Here is a 10682-nt window from a genome sequence, read left to right as displayed (position 1 = left end):
TCTATGAGGTAAAACTCCCTCTCCCCTAGGGTGTCTTAACGATAATCCCAACCTAGCCCTCCTCTTGCCATTGTGAGTGGGGACCGACCACGCTCCAGCCACTTCCCTCTGCCCCACGTCCCCACTCACCGTCTGTTGTCCGGGGGGTTGCTGGAGTCCAAGGACCCTGGCAGTTTGGTGCTCTGGGCTGCTCCAGGGACTCCGCCTTCTGACCCAGCTGAAATGATCTAGGCTCTGATTGCTGAGTAGGGAGGCCCCCATCAGAATCCCTGAGGTAAACGGCAGCTCTCTGGGTGTTCCACCCCACCCACCTCCGCCTGCCACAAAATTGCTTCAGTTCACTGCCTTGAAACTGTCCTAATGCAGCCGTTTAATGAGTCATCAGCAGGATATGGGACCCTTTGCAAAGTCCTTCCCGGCAGAAATAAACTCCTCACAAAAATTAGAATGTCATCCATCTCCCCCCCATTGCTGCCTAAGCTTCCTTACCCAACTGTGCCTCATTACTAGGTGACCCTTCACCCCCAGCCTATACGGTACAGACCTTTTCTCCTTCATTTCCCAACTGGGATAATAGTATTTTATTGCCTCCAAACTCTACATGCCAGAATGTCCCAAATAGTCATGTAACTGAAATGCAAATGAGGCCTGGCCCACTTGGTCCCTTGCTCACCAACAGCTGTCAGCAGAAAGCCACAGGGCTTTATATGTCCACTGAAGTCAGACTCTTAACACTACTTGAGCCTAGCTACTTTCGGTAGCCGAATAGACCCAGTGGATAAAAATCCTGGCTCTGTTGCAGTCAATGGCAAAACTCCCATGGGACTCGGTGTAGATGTGATTTCACCAATTAGCTTTGAATTCTGAACATTAATGCAGAGCAAATCATTTCCCTACTGCCCTGTCCACACAAAAAACTCATATTCACGAGTTGTAAACCATTCTTTTTATAAAACTTTCTGACATAATCCTGCTGTACCTCAGCTCCCATCTGCTCTATTCTCCTCAGAAAAGCAACTGTAGAATTAGTACCATTAGACTCCATGTTTATATTCTCTCAGTCACTCCCAGTGCAAACATGCTCTGTTTACACGTTAAAAAAATGGGTTTTCCCTCAGAACTTCAATCCCGCAAATTCAGCCTGGGAGTCAAGGTGAGCCACTAGTGGCTTGTATGGCATCTCTAGTTATCAATTCCAAGAGTTTGGAACCTGACCAATGATCTGAAATGGTTCCATTTTGCAGTGGCCAACTCGAGACACCTCCATTTCAGAAGGTTTAAGATAAAAACTGGTGTTCCCTAAGTCACGACTCACTTTTGAACATTTTGGCCAAGGATTCTGCAGGGCAAATTTTGCTCTCAGTGACACCTGTATACCCTTACTGCTCTGCGATTCTGCTCCAAATGACATGTGTGCAAACTCATGGTCTTCACATTTTGCCACCACTGACACCCGTGAAAGCACATGCCTGCCTCTGGAAACTACTCAGCAGTTCTATTGGTGGGGCACAGTTGGAATAGAACACAGCTCGCTGTATCATAGCTGTGTTTAACAAACAGTTAAACAAGGAAACACTTATGTTTGTAACTAAAATCAGCAGGTCCAGTAGAATACACCCAGGGAACAGATCTGTTGGGTAAGAAGATGCCATTTTTAGAGTCACTGTTCAGAGTCTTCATTAATCAAGCACATGAAGATTATTGGACTGGAAACTTGTTTGTGATGGTTTGTGTGTGGAGGGGGGAAAATACATGGAGAGTCTACATTAATAATTTGTTAAAAAACACCAAAGGTTGGACAATCAGAGGTAAGTCTATACCCTCAATAATGACTGTAACACAAGGAGTAGGCATAGTCTAAACCAATAGGGTAGCCATTAGAGAAGTGTGTTCTAGTGATGGAAGCACTGGTCTAGAACTCAGGACACCTGGGTTCTTCTGCTTGCCTGCTGGGTAACATTGGGCAAGTCACTGCACTTCCCTGTACCTCAGTTTCCCTATTTGTAAGATGGGGATAATGAATGATACTTGCCTCCTTTGTCAAGCGCTTTGAAATCTATTGATGAATAGTGGTATACAAAGGCAAAGTATTATTTACTTTGCTCTTAGTTTCTTTCTCTGCATCTAAAATAAATATCGTTTAGCCTGGAAGTTCATGGTTTTGCTGTGAGGTTGGGGAAAAAAGTGTAACAATATGATGTCTTAGAGAAGAAAACAGCCATTTATTTTCTCACATTTTTTTACATCATAATCCTCATACAACAGTTGTCAGCGTAACATTTAATACATTTTTTTAAAAAACCCCACAAAGATTACTTGCAAAATTATATATATTTTAATATCCAAAAATACATTGCATATATATAGTAGCAAAAGCCCATTTCCATGGGGAAATTTTTTTAATATTTTTTTATTTTTTTTGCGATTATTGCAGTAATGTTACCTATAAACATTCCAAAAGCACTAAGACCTAAACTGATTAGCTTGATCTTGTTTTCCTCTTTTGTTAAATAATGGCATCAGTGCTTCTGTTTAAAGTTATGACCAAACTATAATGTTCTGTTTTAAGGTCCCAATTCTGCAAGCAAATACACGTGGACTAAACCTTGCACTGACACAGACATTCAGAGGTTATGTCTACACTAGATATTTTTGCTCCTGTTAAATGATTGTCAATTAATTCCAAATTAGCTAATAAGCTTGTAAGTACCAATCTAAGACCTTTATAAACATTTGTTCCAAGACCTTCATATTTCTGTCCTGAAATAAACATTCCTGGATCATCAAGACTAGCTTCGCAAATTAGAGGTAGTTGAAATTTTTCAAATGTTTGATAAAAATGTTCTGCAAAAGCTTTTCAAATTTTTTTGTGTGGGGGGAGGAATGTTTGCTGATTTTCATCCAGCTTTATAGAATTATCAAAATGTTTGAAAAACTCAGTTTTGATGGAAAATTGTCGTGAAAAATTTGGAAAATGTTGATCCTTTTTTTCAACTAGCTTGAATACAAACATGTTGGCTGACTTGAGTTAATTAGCATCAACGAACTCAAGCTAAAACAGGAGCACAAAAACTGTGCTTTAGACACTCCCAATGAGCTCAGATGTGTTTTACACTAGTATAGGAAAGAAATCTGCCTGGATCCGGTTGTGGAATCAGGGCTCTATTCCCACCAGATACTTTACGTGTATCTTTTTTTCATTTTAATTTTTTTCGCAAAAAGTACAAAGCTACAGCCCAAATGTACAGATTGAAAAGATGTACAAATTACATTTAAAAAAAACCAAACAAGACAAACAACAACATAAAAACCCACAAACAACTGATCTGGTAGTAAAAATAACCTGCATTTGTGACTGAGGTCAACTCGTTTTATTTCATCTTTCTTTTAATATTGTGAGATATAGGGAAAAAATAACTCTGCATAACTTATACAGTAAGTAGCCTTCTGATTAGCTGACCCTTAGAATGACGGTCTGACAAACGCACAGCGTTCGCGAATCGGTAGCGCTTAGCGATCCCGAAAGCTTTGGCAGAGCTCTCCAGGATCTGCTGTCGTTTATTTCATTTTTGCTCTCAAGGAATGTCTGTGCTTGATGTTAGGTTACTTTCTTTTGTTCTGGTCTCAGATGTTTCTGGAGTTAATATACAGTCCAACACAAGTTGCACACTCTAGAAAGGTTCCTTCAATGCCCTTTACTTCTTTATATATATAAAATTTCCAGTTGGGTGAAAAACCTCATTGGCCTTAATTAAAGCTAAGATTCCAGTTGCCATCCTCTGCTGCCCCAGATCCTCACAACATAATATCTGACTCTTCCATCCCCTCCCCGAAATCAGAAACCCTCCTGCCAAAAACACACATGTAGTCCTAAGTCCCCGTTAAACAAACATAGCATTCTTCTAAGACCCACGGCTGGATATATGTCTTGTTAAGAGCCTTCGGACTGCTAATTTTTTTTCTCTTGTCTCGTAAAAATTCAAATGCTGATAATCATTCCAGGTTGTAGTGAGCAATCTTCATGGACAATTCCTACAGAGGACATAAGACTTAGAACCAAAATAAAAACACAGAGTACTGGCCTGCAGAGGTATCCATCTCTCATTTCAAGATAGAAGAGGCAAAATTACAAAAAAAAAAAAAAAAAAAAAAAGAGAGAGAAGGTTTGATCCAAGAATAACTAATATCCAGTTTTTAATTCCCCCCGCAACAATGGCCCACAAAATATCCAAAAAAGGTCCAAAAAATCCCAGAAGTAAAGAGAGCATCCAACCAGATTGATAAAGGCCACTGAAGGTAAAAACATCTAGTAGTAGCTGCCCAAGTGCGATGGTACATGAGTGTTGGGATGACGCGGGACATTGGGGTTTGGGTAGATGCTGCCCGTAGGGGAGGTCCAATAGGATGCTGCTGCTCCGAAGAAACTGGATGATGTGACAGGCATGGAGGAAGCATGGGGGGGCACAAAGTTCACCTTCTGTTGGTGGGCATGGTAAGAAGGCATATAGGAAAGATCTGATGGATACTTGTACATTGAAGACTCAGTTGGATGAGGCTGGAGAGCCTGGGCAATGCCGTGAAAGTCAAATTTGTAGGCATACCTTTTGCCGTGCACTTTGGTCATAATGTTCTTATCGTAGTAGTATCGAAGGGCTCGGCTCAGCTTGTCGTAATTCATGTTGGGCTTGCTCTTGCGCTCTCCCCAGCGCCTGGCCACCTCGTCAGGGTCTGTCATCTTGAACTCCCCATTGGTCCCCTCCCATGTGATGCAGTTGGCATTGGAACTGTCCGACAGCAACTCAAGGAGGAACTGCCACAGCTGGATCTGCCCACTCCCTGCATGAAGCGAGCCAAAGAGAAAAGGAAATGACATTCCATTTCCTGCTTAAACGAAAAGACAAAGACAGGAAACAGAGGGACTATCTCAATCTTTGATGGGAAAGTTTCCTTCAAGCCTTACAAACTCTTGTGGAGGGCCAGCCCACCTATTCCCAGAAAACAAGTCACTCAGCCTCTTCTTCTGTTTGAGGTCAGACTAGCTGATCAGAATGGACCCCTCTGGCATTAAAATCGACAAAGCTACAAAGCATTTATAAATGGGCTTTTTATGAACATGGGCATTATTCAGAATTATTCACTGAATAGCTGACATAAGCGTATTTCGACCTTGCTTTGCTCACTAACTATTTTCATAACTATTGCTGCAAATACCTGCAGTTCATAATTTGCCATGTGCAGCCTTGTGGCTGATCACCTAAATCACAGTATTATTTCTTCTCTCAGACTGGATGACTCCTAGACTATTTCAAGATGGCCGTACTAACACTTCCTGTAAGGAGGCTCATGAGAATCCGTTTTCGCATGAGCATTCAACACCTTCTCCCTCTGCGAACAGAACACGTGCTTGTGCAAATGTAACCCACATTAATGCCAAGGTGGGTCTTTGTCCCCCTCTTGTGGCTGGGCCATGTAAAGAGGTTTACGAGATTGCAACAGCCTCGATGCTAATTGACCTTGTCTGTTAGCTCAAGCAAGAGATGCTCATGATCTTGCTCCTATTACCAGAGGTCTGTAGATGACTTGATCAGGGAGTCATTGTGTAAACATAGCAAGCCTGCAAATGGTGTCCACAGAAGCTAGCTAAGAGCTTAAGCAATTTAGGACTTCTACTTTGTGGCGTAGTATTAAAGTTCCTGGGTTCAAATCTGGTTAGCTGCTTTGAGGGAGAAGGGTAGAATGCTTGTGTTGAGCAACTTCATGCGGTGTCCAATACCGAAGAAGTGACTTAATTGTTTGTATTCAAACAAAGACTATTTGGCCCTATCCACCCAGTTTTACTCTTGCATAGTCCTTTTACTATATCATTTGTCCACCCTGGCCTTATAATAGTGAAATGTCACTCCTGGGGAAGACAGTCACTCAAGATCCTTCTTACTACTGTATTTAAGGCCCACGGTGGGGACTGCACATGGAAGCTACCAATAGTACAGCCATGTAGGGGATCATGAAGAAATTCTCCACACCAGCTGCCATGACCAGCACAGAGGACAGTGGTAAGGACAGATGTGGGATCCACTCCTATTCAATCCAATGGCCCATATACTCTACACAAGCAGCAGAGGGACAAAAGCTATGATCAGTCGAGTCTGGAGCAGTGGCACATGAGAGAGTTGGCCCTTTAAACAGGAGTTGGGATTTGCTTTTAAGATAGTGGTCTGGTGTCCCAAACTGAACTCACCTGGGTTGGCTAAGCGGCTGCTGGTGGGTCCCAGAATTTGATAGGGATCTAAACCAAGAGACAAGAAATCATTTCTTTACTCTACTGCACAAAAAGAAACAAAGCACTTCTCTATTTTTCTTAACCAGAATAATCCAGATATCCATTTTCCTTCCTTTTTTACATTGCCACTCCCCTCCCACAAATCAGTCCCATTGGCCTCTTATGTTGTTTAATGAACAGATGCACATTACTTAGGGAGGATTTAATAACCTAGTGGCTGCTGCACTGTTTTCATAGAGTATCCCACTTTTTGAGATCAAAATCCCCACTGGACACATGCCACAGCACCAGCCACAGCAGTTGGCTGCATGAAAACATAGCATCAGGCCGGCACAACACGACTGGATCAGAGCAAATACATTTGCTTTAATGTGAGCAGTTGGGCCACTTGCTTAAATGTGCTTCATTTTCTAGTTGAGCTGATTATTTCCTCTTCTTGTGTGCAGGTGGGATTTTCAAAAACACTCCATATTGGCTCAGCTCTGCTCCCAATGAAGTCAATGGAAGATTGGTCCAACTCAGCTCTGACTAAAGTCAATGGGTGTTTTACTGCAGATGCTAACGGAAGCAGAATGAGGCTCCTGCTGAATGCTTTTTAGAAATTCCATCATGTGTTTATTAGGATTGAATCTCCCCCCTTTTCCTGGGGCCCCACTGCTGTAATCTCTTTACTTCCCTTCATTGTCCCTTGGACTTTGGTATTGGCTCATGGCTGACTTTACACCCTAACAAAGAAAGCTACAAAGAAGCTGTGCAGAACACTGAGAGGGCGCCATTTAGTTGGGAAACCCAACCCGTTGGGAAACCCAAGCAAGACGTATCACTGCTTGAAGCCTGATAGGACTTGATTCTCTTATTTACGGTGCTTTGATAGTGGTGTACCTCTGTCGACTTTGTTGGAGATGCTCCCAATTTATATTGGTGTAAGGGAGGTTAGACTCCAGCCCGTAGACCCTTCACCACAGTGGCAGAAGCAGCTCCGTTGACTAGCTGTTTCAGAATCCTTTACACTGCCTGCTGTGGGATGTCAAAGGAGATACCAAAGCAGCTGACACTAAGGATTTTGGACACTGCACATGACAAAGCTGATACAGGGACATCTCTTTTAAATGGGGGGGAGGGGCGTCAATAAGCAGCCAGAAGAAAGGGGTTTTGGATAAGCCTTGTTGGTGGATGAACAGAGTTGACCGAGTATTATAAGTGTTTGAGCCCTCTTAACTTGTGCCTAAGACTGTCCTTGCTTGAAACATTACAATACCAGGTTGGGAAATGAAGTTTATGGGATACAGCCGAGCACACACTGGACACATTTACCTGGTTGGGGCCGTTGCTGTTCTGTATTCTTATTCACAGTTTGAGTCCCTGCAACCGGGGGACCTGTAATAACAGAAAAAAGTGAGATCTTAGATGTACTGCAAGCAGAGGAGAGGGAACAAATAGGGAACAAGATGGATACAGTGTATACATGAACATGACCAAGCCAGTGGAGATCGGCAGGAAACAGTTTTGTGGTCATATGGGAATTGTTGAATTTTCATACATATTTATTACCCTGATGAACAGGGATGAAAAGTCAAAAATCACAATTTTCATCAATGGAAACATTTTAAATAATTTTGAATCAGGTCCAACTAAATGCTTCATTTTGACCTTTTGAGATTCTTTTTTACTCTCAGTTAACCTAAATTTTGAAACCAACGGTTGCTTCAAATTGAAAAATGGAATTTTTTGTTTCGAAAAGGGCAAAATGGGATGTCAACGATTTCTCAACTTTTTTCTGGAATTTTTTTTGAAACGGGAAATTCGCCAAATGAGCCTTTCCCATGAACAATTTTGGTTTTGGAAAATCAACATTTTCTGAAGAAAAAAAAAAAAGTTTGGTCAAATAATTCCCAACCAGCACTACAAATCAGTTCAACCTTAGCCCTAGCATCTGCTCCACACATTCAGATCCTCACTGATAACAGAGATAATGCTATAAAACAAAGGATGGTCTTCCCATTCTGAGTGAGCATTTTCCATAAAGCTCCTAAACAGAAAGTACTGATTTAGGGCCAAATTCTGCCAGCCTTACCCCAGCTGAGTAATATCTTGCTCAGGGACAACTTGTGGCCCCAGGACATGTGACACCAGTGAAAGAAGAGCAGAATATGCCCCAGTGACAGACAGTTATACTAGCTAAGATAAAAAATCGCATGGGCTAGCAATCCACCTCCTTCAGGGCATAAACTTACCATTTGGGGGCAGCAGGAAATCCGGCCCCACCCTGTAGTATTGCAAAATTATATGAATTATGAAAATAATTAACAACTAGAATAATGTGCATGTCTATAGGATCATCCATATGATGACTTCAATGTGCTTTACAAATATTAAGGGCCAGTATTTGCTATTCTTTCTCCTGGTGAGTGGCACCTTTCTCCTTTGAGCAGTAGTAAGGTATTGGAGTACGGCGTTATTCATCATGATTAATTGTATCAGAATCTGGCCCAACGTAAGGATGGCTCCAATGAATTAAGTCTCACAAGAGACTGGAAGTTAATAGGGCCTGGATCCTCACTCATTCTGATGCCTGTACAACAAGCAAACCAAACCTTGCCCAACTCATGACCATGTTTCGATCCTCTGCATCAGAATTTGCCACCCCAACATGGCTACTTACTTTTGGTGAGGCTGGAGTTCATGTTATTGCCCCATCCGGCTCTCCTGACCGCATCATAGGAAGGATCTAATGACAAACGAAGGAGGAGTTGAGTTCAGATTGCGCCAGGAAGGCTAGACAGGTGGCTAGTTGTGATTATTGCTTAGGAAATTTCACACACGCTTTAGTTACTTTGTCTCCATGCCCTGGCCTACATATGTGTTTCAGCCACCTGTTATGTATTGTCCATTATAGTGCAAGGGCCTTGGGGTAGGCCCTGTCATTTCTGATCTGTCTGTACAGTGCCTGGCACAATGGGACTCTGACCTCTCTGACCTGTAGGCACTGCCACAATATGAATGTTAAATAATAAGACATGGCATGGGACAGGTGGAGCTTCGAAAGACATTGTGCAAGGGTGGCTGGCAGAGGGTGGGAGCAGGGGTGATGCCTGGGCCTCCATCTCCTCCCTGCACAGGTGGTGGTAGTATGGACCGGGCCTGTGCTTGACTCCTGCGGGGGGCACAAGTTGGCAATGGAGGGCAGAGAGGAAAACAAAAGCGCTTAGTGCCCTCCACCCCGTTTTGTACACCTGTGCTAGTGTCAGGCACCATCTGGTCTCATGGGAATAGATGAGGTGGACTGAGGCTAAATGTAAACTGAACCCAACAAAATTTGAATTTCTGTCTAGTCAGAATCTGCCTCTCAGCTGCCCCCAATACACCCATATATCTGTGCCTTCTTTCCACTCCAGAGCCCTTGCTCATCCTCCTGGCGCATCGCGAGGCTGCAATCAGGTGTGCCTTGCACAGCCGCCTGTTCTTCTGCCTCGCTGCTTCTTCTGCCTGCCCTGTGATTGTGTGGTATGGATCTAGGGTGACCAGATAGCAAGCGAGAAAAATCAGGACTGAGGGTGGGGGGTAATTGGCACCTATATAAGAAAAAGCCCCAAATATTGGGACTGTCCCTATGAAATCGGGACATCTGGTTACCATACATGGATCCCAAGGAGCCTGCCTTAAGAACTGGTAAATATCCAGGAAACAGAGGAACTGTTCATGGTTTAGGAGAGGTTGGACGGAAAGGAAAGTTCACAATGGAGATCATGAAAAACATCCTGATGGGGAGCTGTACTGGGCTCCTAAGGGGAAGGGTGGAAGCCCATGCACTTTAACAGCTGACCTGGGTAAAGCCCTGGAAAATCTAGGTCTCTGCAGGGAGATGTACTAGATGACTTGGTAGAGTAGCTGCCATTAAAAAGTCAACATTTCCCAGCACTTATTATTGCACGGAGTATCTGAGATGCCACAGTTATTTCCTCACACTTAGAAGAAAGAACCTTGCTAAACACTGAATGGTGACCACAGCAAGTTTTTTCTGTCTCTGACCACTGTGGATCATGGGCAGCCTTGAGTTATGGGTCCAGATTCACAGCAGGTGTCAATCAGCGAAGCTTCATGCCGATTGACATCAAGTGAGGATCTAGCCCATGATTGATTTGGAAGCTGCAGGAAACCTTCCAAGGACATTGAAGGGGCCCTGGAAGGGTGCGGCAAAGCACTGTGTTAGAGAAAGGGGGAAAAACAATGGGCTCTGATTTCACAACAAGCAACACTGGTGGGTGAGGATTGGCTTGGGGCAACGATGTGTCATCGGAATCCTGCATTTTAAATCCCTAGTTTTTTTTATTGTTATTGCTGAACAGTTCACAATCCACGTTTTCCCCAGCCCATCTTCTCACTCTTGTCCTGGAGTGGCTGG

General features: G+C 43.3%; 1 protein-coding gene across 5 annotated transcripts in view; it reads right to left on the bottom strand.

Annotated features, from left to right (window-relative positions):
• Window positions 1–2202: 2202 nt before the first annotated feature.
• The window catches only part of FLI1 (Fli-1 proto-oncogene, ETS transcription factor), a 114151-nt gene continuing 105671 nt past the window's right edge, over window positions 2203–10682 (bottom strand). For all 5 annotated transcript variants that reach the window (XM_034754440.1, XM_034754441.1, XM_034754442.1 and 2 more), the window contains 4 exons: window positions 8943–9008; window positions 7595–7657; window positions 6239–6286; window positions 2203–4836 (listed from right to left, as the gene is read on the bottom strand). In XM_034754440.1, the coding sequence (XP_034610331.1) occupies window positions 4307–4836; window positions 6239–6286; window positions 7595–7657; window positions 8943–9008 (707 nt within the window). In that variant the 3' untranslated portion in view covers window positions 2203–4306. The remainder of the gene's footprint in view (window positions 4837–6238; window positions 6287–7594; window positions 7658–8942; window positions 9009–10682) is intronic.

Source organism: Trachemys scripta, chromosome 21, assembly GCF_013100865.1.
Source record: "Trachemys scripta elegans isolate TJP31775 chromosome 21, CAS_Tse_1.0, whole genome shotgun sequence".
Classification (NCBI taxonomy): Eukaryota; Metazoa; Chordata; order Testudines; family Emydidae; genus Trachemys; species Trachemys scripta.
This window is presented reverse-complemented; position numbering and strand designations above follow the sequence as displayed.